The 16,987-nt window shown below is 33.0% G+C and overlaps 2 protein-coding genes across 4 annotated transcripts; one reads left to right on the top strand and one right to left on the bottom strand.

Annotated features, from left to right (window-relative positions):
- Nucleotides 1-329: 329 nt before the first annotated feature.
- Nucleotides 330-6,068, bottom strand: LOC105115140 (glucose-6-phosphate 1-dehydrogenase, cytoplasmic isoform 2). Its single transcript, XM_011011942.1, has 16 exons — nt 5,924-6,068; nt 5,473-5,692; nt 5,275-5,360; nt 4,749-4,806; nt 4,476-4,662; nt 3,661-3,818; nt 3,507-3,575; nt 3,252-3,310; nt 2,921-2,957; nt 2,545-2,616; nt 2,111-2,258; nt 1,856-1,951; nt 1,544-1,614; nt 1,129-1,244; nt 883-928; nt 330-800 (listed from the first exon to the last, which is right to left on the bottom strand). Exons 2-16 carry the CDS (start codon nt 5,644-5,646, stop codon nt 633-635), a joined length of 1,545 nt encoding a protein of 514 aa, XP_011010244.1. The 5' UTR covers nt 5,647-5,692; nt 5,924-6,068; the 3' UTR covers nt 330-632.
- Nucleotides 6,069-11,364: 5,296 nt separating this feature from the next.
- On the top strand, nt 11,365-16,524 carry LOC105115138 (serine/threonine protein phosphatase 2A 57 kDa regulatory subunit B' theta isoform-like). Of its 3 annotated transcripts, none has more exons than XM_011011939.1 (3): nt 11,365-11,605; nt 12,257-13,679; nt 15,673-16,524. In XM_011011939.1, exons 2-3 carry the CDS (start codon nt 12,465-12,467, stop codon nt 16,030-16,032), a joined length of 1,575 nt encoding a protein of 524 aa, XP_011010241.1. In that variant the 5' UTR covers nt 11,365-11,605; nt 12,257-12,464; the 3' UTR covers nt 16,033-16,524. The 3 variants fall into 3 exon arrangements, with proteins under 3 accessions (XP_011010241.1, XP_011010242.1, XP_011010243.1); XM_011011940.1 differs by having other exon boundaries at nt 12,197-13,679; XM_011011941.1 differs by lacking the exon at nt 11,365-11,605 and adding an exon at nt 11,678-11,696.
- Nucleotides 16,525-16,987: the final 463 nt, after the last annotated feature.

The following is a 16,987-nucleotide window of genomic DNA, read 5'->3' as shown; positions in this document are numbered from 1 at the left end:
CAAACTATTGTTTAAAAAAATAAATCTGTTCATAGAATCAAGAAGCAATTGAAATTAAAAAAAAAAATCAAAGGAGAGATGGAATAAAAAATGGAGGCTGAATTGAATTAAAAAAAAGAGCTTCACGGTAGCGGTAAAGCTCAATTAAGTTTCCAAGTTTTTTAGTATAAAAGGGCAATATCCGAGCAGAAATACACTTGCACTCTTGCAAATGCAAGCGCGTGCCCGCACCATAGGGGCTGAATAAAAGCACAAAAGACAATTACAGACTCACTAAAAAAGGCATTCAACACGATGTGCAGCTCAGATGAAAATTAGAGTTTCAAAGGTAAAAACAAAATTCTGATGAATTGCATTATCTCTCGCAATGGCTTGAAGCAATTTTATTTCCTTATTTTCCTCAAGTACTTGAAATGCACACCACAACAGATACATATTTCAAGTGGAGGGCTGATCAAGCTTACATGTCAAAGCAAATTCTCTCGGCATGTTAAACTGAAGGCCGAAGTACATAAATAAACCATTCAAGGTGGGATTTCATAACTACATATTATACGAGCATTACAAACGGGCTCTAGAAATACTCATCTTAGGGAAATTGCACAAAGGATTGTTCCAGGCAGGCTGCATTTCTATAATGTGGGAGGAATCCAGATATAGCCATGTGTTTGAACATAACCAGCTTTTGCCAACAACTCATCTGCTTTGACTGGACCTCGGCTGCCTGGTTGGTATTGCAATGGCTTCATCTCCCCATCATCAATCCTATGCAGAAGGGGTGTGAAAATCTCCCATGCCGCCTGATGATTAGAATGAAGCAACCATCAGATTTTGAAATCCCATTTCAGTCAAGATATTTTACTAAGTTAAAACAAAACCTACCTTCAACTCATCTCTGCGAACAAAATGCTGCTGATCACCTCTAATTCTGTAAAACCAAAAATCACACTAGTTATCAATTTTGTTATCGCTATTGCTTTTGAAAAACAATTACTGTTATATCCTTCATTCGTAGCTTACACCAACCCTTTCAAGCTCATTAGACTTTCATGCATCTGTCTTTCTCTCATGACAAAAGCAGCACTAAAAAATAGTCTGAAAAAAATGAACAAAAGGCATGAATCATACGTGTCAAGAATCAGACGTTCATATGCCTCCGGGATGGCAACCCCTTGATAACGTTGCTTATATGACAAGTCTAGTTCACTTTGAACAGTAGACATCTCAAGTCCAGGCTGCTTCACCTGCATGAGAGACATCGAGCAATTCAGAGATAAGCACAAGGATAGCTAAATATTCATTTAGCATGTGATGTCCAATTGTAGCTTTATCATGTCTCGTGCATTCAGATCATATTCTTAACCTTATACTTTGGACCTACTTTTAGATCAGCTATAATTTTGTGAACACATGGCAGAATAATTTTTCAGAAAATGTCATGTACATTCTCTTTAACACCAATTTCCAATTTTATTGGACAAAACATTCGTGCAATTTAACAAAGGATAAGGCTTTGCATACAAGTACCAAACTAGACACATACTGTAAGTTTCATGTACATGGCTTCTGAGGGTTGTAGGCGTATCACAAACTCATTTCTTCCTTGCTTTTGACCTACAAAGTAAGATATATGTCAAGTAACAAGATGCTTGTTGGGAGCAAATTAAATGATTTGGGAGCAAATTAAATGATTTGGGAGCAGCAGATAAATTAGTTTGTAAGAACAAAATTACTTTGAAAAACACCACTATAATTTATAAAATTAGCAGGTTTTTAAAATCTTTTCCAAAGCTCAGAATCAACATAAACCATGAAGGAAGTAGTGATGCAGAACTCTAAATTTCAAGAGTCATACATTTGAATATATCACCAGGAACATCCTTAAATTGAACACGTATCTCTGCCTTCCTTGAATTCAATGCCTTCCCGGCCTTTAGTATGAAAGGAACCCCTGAGAAACAAAGCATGGCAATAGCAATGAGAACAAATTGCTTTGGCAATCTGATGTCTAAAGTGTATCTAAGGTTCCAAGAGATTCAGAAATCACTCCCACTGTACTGTGAAAATGTTCTGTAAATAGCAGAGTAAATGGATCCTAAAGGAAATATACCTTCCCATCTTTCATTATGTATTCTTAGAACAACAGTTGCAAATGTTGGGGTATTTGAGTGATCAGGAACTGTTGGGTCATCTCTGTAGCCTTCATACTGTCCAAGAACAACCTCTTCATCTTTGATTGGAAGAACTGATTGAAGAACCTGAATGTCAATGTGCAGTCAGCATTTGAATGGAATAGGTACTCTTAAGACTCAGAGCACCAACCTTTGAAGGAACAGATAATATCACAATGAAAATTAATTCTAAACTACAGGCTTTTCTCCAAATGGACACCTAAGAGGATCGATGATTAATGTTTTTCATCTGTCAAGGGACTAAGTTATTGAAGCATCTTAGTTCATGATTTTAATTGAAGATCTTTCAGATTACAAATATCATGTGATCATGCAATGAGATACTCTCAAAACTGAGTCAAGAGATACTCACCTTCACTTTCTCATCCCGAATATGTTCAGGTTTGAGAGAAACGGGCTTCTCCATGGCAACCAAACAAAGAACCTGTGACGGGAAGAAAATCGATTGATAGATTAGCCACAAATGAAACTACTTTCCATTCTCATAATTTTCTCTTGCATGGTGATGCTGGAGAATAAAAAATATGCAACTTGCTCAGGACATGAATGCTTAAAAGATCAGTCTTAAGTACAGGGCTGAGCTATTTCATATAACTAAATTCTAAAAGTAGACAGTACTCTTATATCAGAATGGTCCAGAAAAATGCTTATCCTATATTCAGGGGATATTGAGACTCCAAAAAAGATGATGAAGATATAATAGTCCAGATTAAAGCCATGGCCCATACCTGTAATAAGTGATTTTGAATAATATCACGGATAATCCTGCCACAGAAAAACAAGATTAAAACATGTCACCCAAAGAACTTCACAAAATAAATTATCAGAAAACAAAAGGTTCCATAACCCAAAACTGCATTTTCAAGAAAATTTTACCCTCAGATTTGCTAGAAGATACTGATCAAAGATTTTAAAAAGAAAAACTACATAAAGAAAGTAAAATTAAATATGCTACATATTATAACAGTATGAATATGTCCTGAAGAAGAAAAGGTGTGGTTTCTTGGTAAGAGATCCTGCTCTATGGACTGTATGTGAACAGGTGTTTACGGAGCATACCCGTATTCATCAAAATATCCACCACGACCTTCAGTTCCAAAATCTTCTCGGAACACAATCTGGAAAACAGAGGAGATGAAGATTGAAATTTATGATGCAATGCTTTTAATGAACAAAGACTTTGGTAAATAAGACTCATAATTTGATGTTCTGAGATGACCATTGAAAGGCATATAAATTCATAGCTAAAAAGTGTGTCACATTCCCACTATCAGCATTAGTTTTGCTTGGCACACAGTGACAAAAGATGCTCACCTGTACATTGTCAATGTTGTCACGGTTCCAAAGAGGTAAAAAGAAGCGATTTGCAAAACGGAGTACTAGCTACAAAATACAAGCAACAAAAAGGATTAGGAAGACATAGCAACCTTGATGAACACGGAATGCTAGATACTTCTATGTATCTTACCAAGTTCTGCACCAATTCTTTTCCCAAGTAATGATCAATTCGGTAAAGTTGTGGTTCCTCAAACAACTCTCCAATCTGGGCACTGAGTTTTTCTGCAGATTCCAAATCTTTGCCGAAAGGTTTCTCAATGACAATTCTAGTCCATCCACCAAGATCAGCTGGAAAGGATTACATGAACAGCAGTCAATAAAATCAATGCAAGAAGTTCCAGTCTGCATGAACACTGGAAAGTTAACACAGCTACTTAAACTGATGATTTTGTCAAGTCTAGCAAATTTATCTAACCAAGGCTACACAAGAAAAAGGGCAAGTTCAATTAGCTTTCAAGGATGAATTAAATGATGTTAAGAAAGTAGCTACAAGATAACAAAATCTCATTTAGAGGGATAAATTGAAACAAACACATAAGATTCTCCATCATTAGCAGATCCAGCGATGGTTCAATATAACAATGGGGCCTCCAGTTTTTGCCAATCAGGAAAAGTTTTAAGAGCTCCTGATGAGAAACATTCTTAAGCAAAAGCAAGACGGTCAAAAAAGGTAACTTGATTGTCAGTATATGCAAAACTATGTCAATTCTCTTTTTCTTTTTCTCATAGTTCCCAAAGTGGCTATCATTCAAATTCTTTTAACCATCAACATGACTGGACCAAATGAATATCTCATTGTGCTAATTATCTTCTTCCAATAAATACCAGATGTAAATGAGGATATTATAAAAAGAGAAAATGTCTGACTTTATGAAGTAAATGCCAAGAAAAATCTACCTTCTGATATTGGAAGCCACACAAGCAAACTGGATCAGAAAAACTTACATCTATTCATGCAACACTTTCTGATCATCCTGCAGACTGGTGGATACACTGATGGGGGGAGTGCAAGATAAAATAGTCTTCGAGATGATCCTTCTGCACTGTTTTTTGATACTTCATGCTCTGAAATTTCCTTATCCAATAACCGAAAGCCATCCTCAGTATCATAAGAACCACTTACATATTTAATCTGCAAAGTTGCAAAAGCTTAATATCGTATTGGTGCATGCCAGAACAGATAAATAAGAAAAAAGGCATAGAAAGAGCTAGATTCACCAGTTGCAGGAACTTCGATACATCTTCAGAGTGCTCTGAAGCATCTTTGCCAAAATATCTGCAATGATTGTTCAATGCCAATCATTTTCCATAGTCATTAAACTTATCAATAACTTTCAGCAAAAAAATTGCACCAAAATATTATATGGAAGTTTGAAAGGTAGTATTTAGCACCATCGACCAATGAACTGACAGAATGACAAACAAAGAAGCAAAAGGGAAAAACAAGAAGCCACAGTCACGATGTATTGAAAGGTAGTCTTTAGCACCATCGACCAATGTCAAAATGACAAACAAAGAAGCAAAATAGAAAAACAAGAAGCCACCACAGTCACAAAGTACAACTCCTACTTTCTTGCTTGTATGTTTCGATGTGAACTTCACAAATCATATCTGCTTGCCCATTATTCTCTATCACTGTGAACTAAAGTAAAATCGCACACATTTCCGAGAGCATATGCGCACAAGCACGAAGCAAGCACATAGACTTCAAAAAACAATACAGATGCAAGGCAGGATATCTCACCCACGGATTCGATTTCTGAGATCATCATCTGAAATCTTGGTCCTTGCATATCCAAAAATGTAAACTTCATTTGATTGCAGAAATCCCTGCCAACCACCCCATCAAATAAAAGATCAATCGAACTTCTCTAAATTCACCAGAGACCATTCAATTATTAGTTTCAAAATTAGCAAGCAAAAGGATTGCCCTCTATTTTACCCGGCGATAAAGATTGTAGAGAGCAGGGAAAGTCTTCTTCTTGGCTAGATCACCAGAAGCACCAAGAACAATAATTGAGAGGCACCCAGTTTCAGGAACAGTCTCGTATTCCTTTGAAAATGAATCACTGCTAAAACTAGATCTCTTCTCTACCATCCATTGACCTGATCCCATGTCTGTGATATATCAAGATTTGCCCCCTCTCACTGTCTTTTGTGATCTGTTCTCGTAACACAAAAATATTAGCTACAAAGCAAGGCTATTCGTTTTGACCAAGCAACAAAATACTTTGAATTCTGTTTCTTTCCTTGGGTTTCATCGAAGTCAAAACGTGGTTGTTCTATAAAAGAAATGAAACAAAAGCATTAACTAATAAAATGGACCAAGGAAACCATTAGACAAAGAGCCTCAAGGGATCTTCAATTAAAATTAGAAGAAGAAGAATGCAAACCTGAGATATGGGGAATGAATCGAATCTAATCAGATGATAGAGATCAAGAAGTGACAAATTTGATTCCAGATTTTGGTGTAACGTTTTCTGCAAATATTATAGGAGCTGGTGAGGAGATATCTATACCGTAAGTCATAAAGGGACACAGAAAGGGTGTGTTATTTTAATGTTTTGTAAAAGCCGTAAAAGTATTTTCTTGGGATTTGCCCTCGTTGCGTTCCTCACCAAAATCTTGTTTTGTCTTTGGCCGCGGACGACCAACCGCAATGTTATGTACAATATTTTTACCCTCATGTTTTTTTCCGTGTTCAAACGTGTACACAGTATTTTGGTGCTTTTGGTGTTGCAGTGAAAAGAATATTATGATTTTCTATATGGTTATATGTTATTTTAATTAGGTAATAAAGATATAGATATTATACATAACATGAAATATATAAAAGTATTTAAATAATTAAAAAAATTTATTATTATAAATAAATTATAGAAAATATTTCATCTATTCTCAAATAATATTGATTAAAAATCATCAATCAAGACAAAATAAAATTTTAAAAAAAAATTAAATCTTATTCAAACAATTAATAACTATTAATTAAAAAACAAACATAATTTATCATAGCAGATATACTCTATTTTTTAATATTAAATCAGAATATTATTAATGAAAGAATATTAATTACACTGAAAAACCAATCAATAAAAGGTTAAGTCAAATCACTAATAACTTTTTTAATATTTAAGGGATTATGACATATTATTAGACAATGCACTTGATCTTCAAATATAAACTAATAAATTGTTGAATTGATAATAAATTAAATTATTTAATTTCATTTTATTAGAATTATAATTTATATTTTGACCAACATATTAGGAACCTAATGAGTCATACATATTAAGAACTATTAGTTAAAAATTAAACTAGAATGATTTAATTAAATATAACTTGATTAAAATATATTTTAGAAACTAAAGACTAAAATATAATTAATACATGAATTATATTTCTAAATTTAAAAAAATCAAGTAAGAACTTAATTAAGTTAATTTCTAAAATTATCTTGAATTAATATGTGGATATTATTAAAAATAAAAATTGATATTTTAATTTATAGAGTTTTTCATATTTTTATATAAATAGTAAATTATGCTTTTTATTTTTGTGTGGTTGTCTGTTAAATAAAAAAGCTACATAAGTCACAGAATGAAGAACTAACACTCTAGGCATAAAAATCCTTGTCTACTAAATAGGGATTTAAGAGATTTCTTACTAGTGGTTCATGTAGATTATCATTGGAAGTCAGATAATTAAATAAATTGTGATTTGCGACAACTTAACTTTTAAAGAATTATTCAAAATCGAAGAAGATTAGATCTTTAGGTAATAATTTCCTGAACAACTCTAAATTTATATAATAAGATCTTAGAAACTCCTAAAAAAAATATTTTATTATTTTTATTGTATATTTAATATTTAGGAATCTAAGCAATTATGTCTCCTCATTCTAATCTACGTTGCTTTTGGTTAGAAACAAAAGGTTTCAACTTGTCTTCACACCACTCTTATGCACTTTGAAATATTTGTTGTATTTTATTTTTATTAGAACTCATCGTTGAACTTACAACAATATCTAAAATAGTAAGACCTTATGAATTTACCCTATTCACATCCATAGTAGTCTGATCCGCTATAAGAAACTTTACTACAAAAAGTAAGGTGTAACCAGGGGCGGAACTAGGAATTTTTTCTATCTTAGGCTATGATATAAATACACAAATTATTTTTTAAGATCAATCATTTACTTGGATATATAAATTTGTCAAGTTAACAATAAAGTTTTAATTCAAATATATAATACAAAATATAAGAAAAATAAAATTTAAAGTATATAAAATTCAAAGTAAAAATAAAAATAAAGTATATTATCAAAGTTACATCCTTCGATATTTTGTAGAATAGAATTTATCTATAATCGAATCCGAATCAATATTTTTAATAAGCTCTCGTTCAATGTAAAGTAACATAGAATTTGCTAAAAATTTCTCTTTCATTTTATTGCTAAGCACAATTTTAATATGTTTCATAGCTAAAAACATCTACTCTATAGTGGCAGTGGATTTCATAGTAGAAAATGTCCGCTCAATAGTGGCAGTGGAAACAGACAAAGTCAAAACAAGACGAATCAATCTGTCAATCAAATGATAGTGCTGTAATTTATTTTTTCAGTTAATCCTTGACATAATTCAGAAATGATAGACATATTCTGAAAGCTCTTATAATGAATCACATCAATCTGATAATGCTTATCTTAAATAATACATTTCTTGTTCATTGAAATATTTAGGATAAAATTTCTTAGCAAGCTTGTAAATAACATCAGCTTTAAATGATTTAAAGTTGTCTTTAGATTCTAAAATAGAACAAGTACATAGAGTTTCACTATCCCATCACTGAAACTTGAATTTAATTCTTCCACCTAGAAATTGATTGTTAAGTTAAATACATCATAATGATAATGTTGGTAAATTGTTACTAAACCTTGTTGTTGACATGAACGACATATAATCTTTTTATATAAAGCATTCATATGTGGTATGTCAATCTTATATTTTATACAAACAGATTGCACATTTGCAAGGAGAAGATCAAATCTGACATCTCTTAAAGTTTGAAGCAATGTTTTAGTAGTTGATACAAAATCCATTGCATTTAAGATGTCAAGAGATTTTTGTTGCAAAGCTCGATAAAGTAAATCAGTAATCTCTATTATTTTATGCATCAAATATAAGATGAATATAAATTCAAAAGATTTCATCATAATCAAACAACTATCAACTTCTCCACGTATAGAATTAGAAAATTCTTCTTGAACCATACTTTCAAGCACAGTAATAATTGCACTATACATATCTATTAAGCTGTAAATAGAATCAAAATGAGAGCTCTAGCGAGTTGTTCCACTTCAATGTAAATTACCGATTTGATTAGTAGCTCTTTTACCAACCTCATGTTATCTAGTAGCTACCATATGTGCAATTTCTATAACCTGATCATAATGTAACTTGGTATGAAGTTTGGGAGAAGCACAAATAAAGTTAATAATGGCTGTCAATTTTAAGAAAAATAACCAAATAAAAATCTCATTTCTAGTTGCTGCAACTAATGCTAGCTGTAGTTAGTGAGCAAAGCAATGTACATAATATGTATAATGACAATCTCTAAGAAATAGAGCTTGAAGTCCATTCCATGTGTCACACATATTGCTAGCATTATCATACATTTGATCTCGCATATTAAAAATATACTAGTTATATCAAGTAAGCACATCATAATTTTTTTTTCAAGTATTGAAGAATTAGTATCTGAAACATGCACAATACCAAAAAAAAGACTCTTGTACAAAACCTTGAATATCAAAAAATCTGAAAATAATAACCGTTTGTTCTTTATTTGATGCATCTTTAGCTTCATCAACCAAAATACAAAGCTTTGCATCTCCAACTTCTTCACAATTCTTTTTCCTCGTTTTGTGTGTGAGAATATACAAAATCTCTTTTTGAATATTGTTGAGAAGAAAAAGCTTGAACCCCAAGTTGCCTGGGAAACATGTGAACCGATTAATTATTTATATTTAGATAAGTTTGCTATAATTATTTATATTTAGATAAGTTTGCTATAAAATATAACTAATTAATTAGTGTTGCAAGGGAAATTAACTGTGTAACTAATGGCTGTTAATTAATTATTGTTGCAAGGAAAGTGAGCAGTGTTTAGGTTTGCTGTGAAAAGATAAAAAAAAAGTGGGTTATTAAATTTTTTTGTTATCTAGGCTACAACTCTCATTAGCCTTGTAAAAGGCTCTACCCTTGGGTGTAACACAAGTTCAAAGTAATAAGACCTTTTGAAATGTTTTTATTAAGTTTTTATGGTACTTAAAGATTGTTGTGTTTTATGGCAGATGAACAGTTTTATTAAAAGGTACTTGGATTAAATATTTAATTATAAAATTGTTTTAGCATTTATTAAATTAATTATTTTAATCAATTGGAACTTAGACTACAAAGATCATATGTAATTTTTAGTGTTTATGGTTCAAATCATCAGGGTTTAGAAAAAAAATTATAAATTTTAAGAAATACATATCGGAACTAGAAAGAGAAAATTGAATGTAACTGCGATTGTGATATTTTTTTTTTCACAATCTCATCTTTTAATTATTTTTAAGATTTTTGTTTGATTTATAATTTTAAAAGTTAATTATGAGAGTATAATGTGAAAGTAAAAATCAAATCTTACGACTTTTTTTGTTATATAATCATCTTTAAAATGAAAAATCAATAACAACAATTTAGAACAAAATAATAATAAAAAATAACTTATTCAAATAATAAAATTTATAACACTTAATTTCCCGAACGTAACAAATTTTCACCACTAATTATAAAAAAAGATAAAAAGTTTATATGTTCTAATTTTTCAACATAATCTTCCCCTTTGTCTTATGTGTATACATCCATAAAAAGCTTCATTGAAATCCTATATTTTTTATACCTTTTGTTGGTTTTTTTTTTAATTCAAATAAATTGTTAAATAGTTTGGTTGTTTTAATTTTTAATTGTAGTTTGTTGATACATAAAATTGCAAAGTTGTTATATGTTAGATTTCAAAATTAATAGCACTCATTGATATGTTTTTTAAAATACAAACACTCAATTAAAAAAAATTAAAATCCATAAACTCAAATAAAAAAAATCCATATACTTAACTGGAAATAGAGTGAAAATCTCATGCACATTGTCTGACACATCAATATAATGGCATGCCAATTTAACAATTACGTCTTGTATAAAAACGTCTTGTATATATTTAACAAAAATAAAAATTAATTAATGAAGTGAGATCAATCTAATAACTTTAACAAAGATAAAAATTAATTAATGAAGTGAGATCAATCTAATAACATCTGGTTAGAAAAAAAATTGAAAATTCTCACATTGGAAACATAAAAACTAATATACTCAATTAAAAAAAATTGGAAACTGGTACACAAAAAAATATTTTATATGCAATTTCGCAATGGATGAAGCCTTTTTTTTTTTTTTTTTTTTTATGACTTACCCGAGTAAACCCCGGGCCGATCCACTCTGGATCTGGACAGTGGAGTGCGAGGTCCAACTCTTGAAGACAAACAAACATGCAGCATGCTTCCCAAAGTTAAGGAAGACCCAACCGCAGACACGGGGCGCGTGTCCAATAAAGATTCATCGAGGTTTTGAAACCTAATTCCCATTTCAACCTTGACCTTCTTTGTCACCACAGTTGATGAAAATGAAAATATATTAAAAAGTAAAGTATATTTTGGGCAAACAGTTGAGTGGAGAAAATTACAGTGAAGACAAGAATATAACCACAAACTAAATACATAAAAATAGAAGATTAATGCTTTTTGATTTTAAGGTTGAAAATGCTGGGAAAGAAACTTTACAAAAAAGCAAAATAAGAAACAATAACAGTAAATTGAGCGAACAAAACACAACAACAGCAGCAGCCGCAGCAACCACCAGTGATTGCTGCTTCTTTTCTGCTTTGATTGATTCCCATCTATCTCTCTTCCTCTTACACATAGATACATACACAAAGAAAACACAAGAAAGACCAGATTGTGTGTAACTTTATCTGTAAGTATAGATGAAAATCACCATTCCTTTTTTGTCTACTTTGATTTGCTACCCCCCCTTGCCATGTTTACTGTATCTGCTGGTTTTTAATGTTAGTTTTAATATTTAATTTGTTTTCTTTTTGTGTGTTTTATGTATGCTGTCTTGCTTGAGAGTGTTTGTTTTGCTTTTTTAGACCAAACCCAGATCTTGTTAGCTTCTGACCTACCTGAATTCTTAGTCTATCATGGAGGAGCTGAAGTAAACAGAGGGAGTGGTTTTGTGTCTGTTTGACAGAGAGGGGTGAATAGGATTATCTCTTACTTTTTTATTTTTTTAGATTAGTCAACTGCTATGGAATTTGATCAAAATCCAACTACTTGTTGCTTATGTTAAAATGCATCTGGGTTTCTTACTAGAACTCAAAGGTTGTGTATATCTTCTTTTTTCTTTTGGGTTTAGAAGTGGAAAATGCGCTACTAATTGCTTGAGATAAAAAGAAGGCGCTCATTTGATTTGACCTAAGTAATAGTATCTCTATCTAGGAATGGCTTTTTATTGTTCCAAATTCTTTGCACGCTCAAGTTAGTTCAATCTTTGTTTTGAGATCAGGAAGGGATTTTTCCAGTTGGATTGAAACATTTTTCGGAATTGAATGTTGTTCTGTGACAGTGGCGAAGATTGGACACTTAAGGATGGATTATCCCATTCATAGATCACTTGTTCTGTCCTGAAATTACTCTGCCGCCTTTCTGTCTGCTCCTTCTCTTCGAATTCTGCCTGTTGTCTTTCACTATTGCTGCTTCTGCTTTGGAGGACCTGTCGACTAGCATTGGGTTCAAAAAGTCCTGCAAAAGGAGGCTGTGTTGCCTTATAAGTTATGATTAAACAGATACTCAACAGGCTCCCAAAGAAGTCATCTAAGTCAGCTGATAGTCGTGATGGAAGCGGAACATCTACCTCCTCATCAAATGCTTCTACAAGCTCAAGAAACAGTGATCTAGTCAGTAACCGATATGGAAGCTCGAGTGCTGCATCTCTGCCAGATTTTAATTTAGGTCCAAATTTTGGATCAGGTTATGGCAATAAGCTTTCACAAGCTGTGAATTCAAAGCTGAATGGGAACCAACCACTTCCTTATGAGGCCTTGCCTGGTTTCAGAGATGTTCCCAATTCCGAGAAGCCAAACTTGTTTATCAGAAAGCTAAACTTATGTTGCATTGTGTTTGACTTCAATAACCCTACAAAGAACCTTAAAGAAAAAGATATCAAGCGACAAACTTTGGCAGAGCTTGTGGATTATGTTTCTTCCGTCAATGGGAGGTTATCAGAAACTGTAATGCAAGAGATTGTTAAGATGTTGTCTGTAAATTTGTTTAGAACACTCACCTCTCCTCCTCGTGAGAACAAAGTTTTAGAAGCTTTTGATTTGGAGGAAGACGAACCTTTGATGGACCCTGCATGGCCTCATTTACAAGTTGTTTATGAATTTCTTTTGAGGTTTGTGGCGTCAACTGAAACTGATGCAAAGTTAGCAAAGAGGTATGTTGATCACTCATTTGTTCTCAGGTTGTTAGATCTTTTTGATTCAGAGGATCCCAGAGAGAGGGAGTATCTGAAAACAGTTTTGCATCGTATATATGGGAAATTCATGGTGCATCGGCCATTCATCAGGAAAGCAATTAATAACATCTTCTATCGCTTTATTTTTGAAACTGAGAAGCATAATGGGATTGCAGAGCTATTAGAGATTCTGGGAAGTATAATCAATGGGTTTGCTCTGCCTCTGAAAGAAGAGCACAAGCTTTTCCTTGTTCGAGCTCTCATTCCACTTCACAAACCTAAATGCTTGCCAATGTATCACCAGCAATTATCATACTGCATTACTCAATTTGTGGAGAAAGACTGCAAGCTTGCTGATACTGTTATACGGGGGATGCTGAAGTATTGGCCAATCACAAATAGTTCGAAAGAGGTTATGTTTTTAAATGAGTTGGAGGAAGTTTTAGAAGCAACACAACCAGCAGATTTCCAGCGCTGTATGGTGCCCTTGTTCTGCCATATTCGCTGTTGCTTGTGTAGTTTGCATTTTCAGGTTTGTAGTTTATTAATTTCGTCAATTTTTACTTGTTACTGGTTCTTCTTTTTGATCCTCATGAAAATTCTTAAGGAAATGGCAAACTTTAATGAGCTTTAGATGATTTGAATTACTTGATTGGTCTTCCAGCCAGAATTGTTGTATCAGAGATACTAGTTGAGGCATAAATCATTATTTACAGTATGTTTAAGGCCAAATGCATGCTGTAATGGTGAGCAAACATGCATATTCAAAGTTGTAAATAAAGATTTTTGTAATTTCTGTTGAGAATCTGAACAATCGAGAAACTGCAATACAAGTCCCACATTCATGTTTAATTGTTGATTATTCAGGACCCTGACATAAGTGATTTGGAAAGGAGATTTGTGTCACTTTTGTAGGTGCTTGCTATCTGATTAATTATGTTTTATAAGTTTCTGTGTACCTATAGATGTAACCTTCTGTAATGGAGTTTTCAGAATGCATTTAATATGAATATCTTGTGGATGAGCGGACTTTTTCCTGTCATGCACTTCGTTAATGTTTCTGATACCAGTCCATCATCACACGAGCTTGAAACAATCACTCTGTATATGGATGAAATATGGGTTACGATGGAGTGATGGACCATGGTTTTGGTTGCTATTAATAATTCACTTCAATGATACTTGTTGATGGCAGTCACTCGGTTATGGTACCATCTACAATCCCCATGAAGCAGCTTTAATATATGCAGTTTAGTGTGTGCACAGTGACTGCTTTTCTTTAGTAATTATATCATACATGGACCGCACATGGATGCCCCCTGATAGAGGTTGCTTTATTTTTGCTTGTTCTGTATGGTAAGGAATCATGTAAAGCATACGGGCCTGATGGCTGTGGTGGGAGGGAATGATTTGGCAGCATATATGCAGTGATAAAAGGAGTGAAATCAAAAGGATTTTCTTTGTTGTCTTCATTTTGTGGGAATTGTGATTTAGATCCTATGTGATAGGCTGAAAGTGAATCTTTATATATGATTAGACCCGATCATATTGTTAGAAACATATGTAGAGGGTGGATTGCACCAGTCACAGAGAAAATGATGGAGAATCGATTAAAGATGATTCATGAAAGAGCGACTTGCTACAATTAGAAGGCACTAAAAAGAAGTTATGTGGATCAGAATTATGGAAAATGATATCATAGTGTACCCTGGGCAGAGTTTTGCTTTTGAGGGGAAGAGTTGCTGATGAAGTTTCATCACATTTACTTGGTATCAAGGCATATAGAAGTTAAGTTTTATTTAGGGGAATTGTCCTCTGAGCTTAACTGTGCTTTCTTCATACCTGGAAACTGTCTTAAACGGGAGCAGTTTGTAAGTTATTAGCAATCATAGTGGGGCAGGTTCAGGATGGATCATACAATTCCTGTCCCCACACCATTATCCAAATCTATCCGTCCCTGCAAGCTATAGACTAGATAAAAGTTCTAATTAATTTGGAGCCCTTATTTCCTTGAAATGCTGCGTGCAAGGCAGATGCTCTTGTATAATTTAAATGTTTTACAGTGATTGTAATAAAACTTGAAATTTAAACTAGAACCACATGCATTCATGTGAGAATTTACAAAGCCCACAATCCAACATGCCCACCCTCACAAGCACACAATGGAACTAATTTCAGGATTTGTATAGAATGGTCATGCCACTGTGTTCTTGGATAGAGGCTTTTAGTCAGAAGAACTCCAAAAAATTGTTCTTTCTTTGACATCATATCATTGTTGAGATGAACTTGGATTTCTGTTTAGAGTTTTCTTTCCTTCTTTTTCTACATTCAACATTTCTGTTTAGACTTAGTAGTATATACGCTGTGTGGCATTATAATCAGTGCACTGGTCTGTCTCCCCTTTGTCTTGCACATTCAATTTGTTACAAGCTTACATGCAGTTTAGTGCTAAAGTATAGTATGGTTATTGGTATGTTGTTATCCCATGCTGTACGCAATCAATCATGTAACTCCTTTATTTGTAGGTGGCAGAGAGGGCACTGTTCTTGTGGAACAATGATCATATTGAGAACCTAATCAAACAGAATCGCAGAGTCATACTGCCAATCATCTTCCCGGCATTGGAGAGAAATGCAAGACAGCACTGGAATCAAGCAGTACAAAGCTTGACACTGAATGTTCGCAAGATCTTTTCTGATATTGACCCAGAACTCTTTGAGGAATGTTTACTAAAGTTTCAGAAAGAGGAATCACAAGAGAATGAGATTAAGTCAAAACGTGAAGCTACATGGAAACGCTTGGAGGAGATTGCTGCAATGAAAGCTACAAGTAATGAGCCAGTGCTCATCTCCCCCAAAATCACGAGGCGGACACCATCTGGGTAGAGAGCTGGACTCCTGCTAGTGATTTTGAAACTTCAACTTGGGAATTGGCATGCAAACTGCCATAGCTGGAGATGCTGTTTTAAGAAACTGGGATATATAGCTGGTTATAGATTCCCTTGCTCACTGACCTCTTTAAAGATTCCTGGTCTGCTAAGATGATTAAGACACAAGTTCAAGGTGCCGTGGTTGCATGCAAAATACCTGCATTTTGTTTATACTTGTGAATTGCGTCTAAGAGGTTGGGTGGACAAGACAAAAGTGTGGTGCAGAGCAATCTGAAGGGCACTTTCTGTGAGCAAAATTGGCCAGTTTGATGGTCGACTACGTTTTCAAATGGGTTATGAAAAAAGCTCGAACTCCTACTCTTATGTACATGTAAAATTATTAATTTTGGTTTTAATGGTGAGTGTGCTATCATCAAACCCTTTTTTTTCTTATTTTAAATTGTAACCTAAACGTTGATTTCATAAAAAGGGCTGAAGTTGAAGATGCTACAGAGTGCAGAATAGAAATACATGTGATGCCCGTCCAATGTCAAGTGCTTGTGGTATACTTATATTATAGAAAAAAAATGTTATAATCTATAATGTTTTAAATAAAAAAATTATAAAACTAAATTCTTAATCAATTTAATATTTAAAAAATAAAATAAACAAAAAAAATATTAGAAGAAATTATAACAAAAAAAATTATTATGTGGGGGAACATTGTAGTAATCCATAGTATTTTAAAGAAAAAATACGTAGTTAAATTCTAAATCAGTTCAATATAAAAAAAAATAAAAATGATAAAAACAAGTTTGGAAAAAAAAAACACAAATAATTGAAAAAAAATAAAAAAATATGGAGAAAGTTAAAGTTAACTTCTTAACTAGCTCATTATTAAAAATAAATTGACAAAGATAATTTTGAAAAAAAACATATAGAGAAACACTGTAACAAAACAAAAACTATGT

Source organism: Populus euphratica, unplaced genomic scaffold, assembly GCF_000495115.2.
Source record: "Populus euphratica unplaced genomic scaffold, PopEup_1.0 scaffold636.1, whole genome shotgun sequence".
NCBI classification, from domain to species: domain Eukaryota; kingdom Viridiplantae; phylum Streptophyta; class Magnoliopsida; order Malpighiales; family Salicaceae; genus Populus; species Populus euphratica.
Note: the sequence above shows the minus strand (reverse complement) of the source record. Positions and strands in the feature narration are given on the sequence as shown.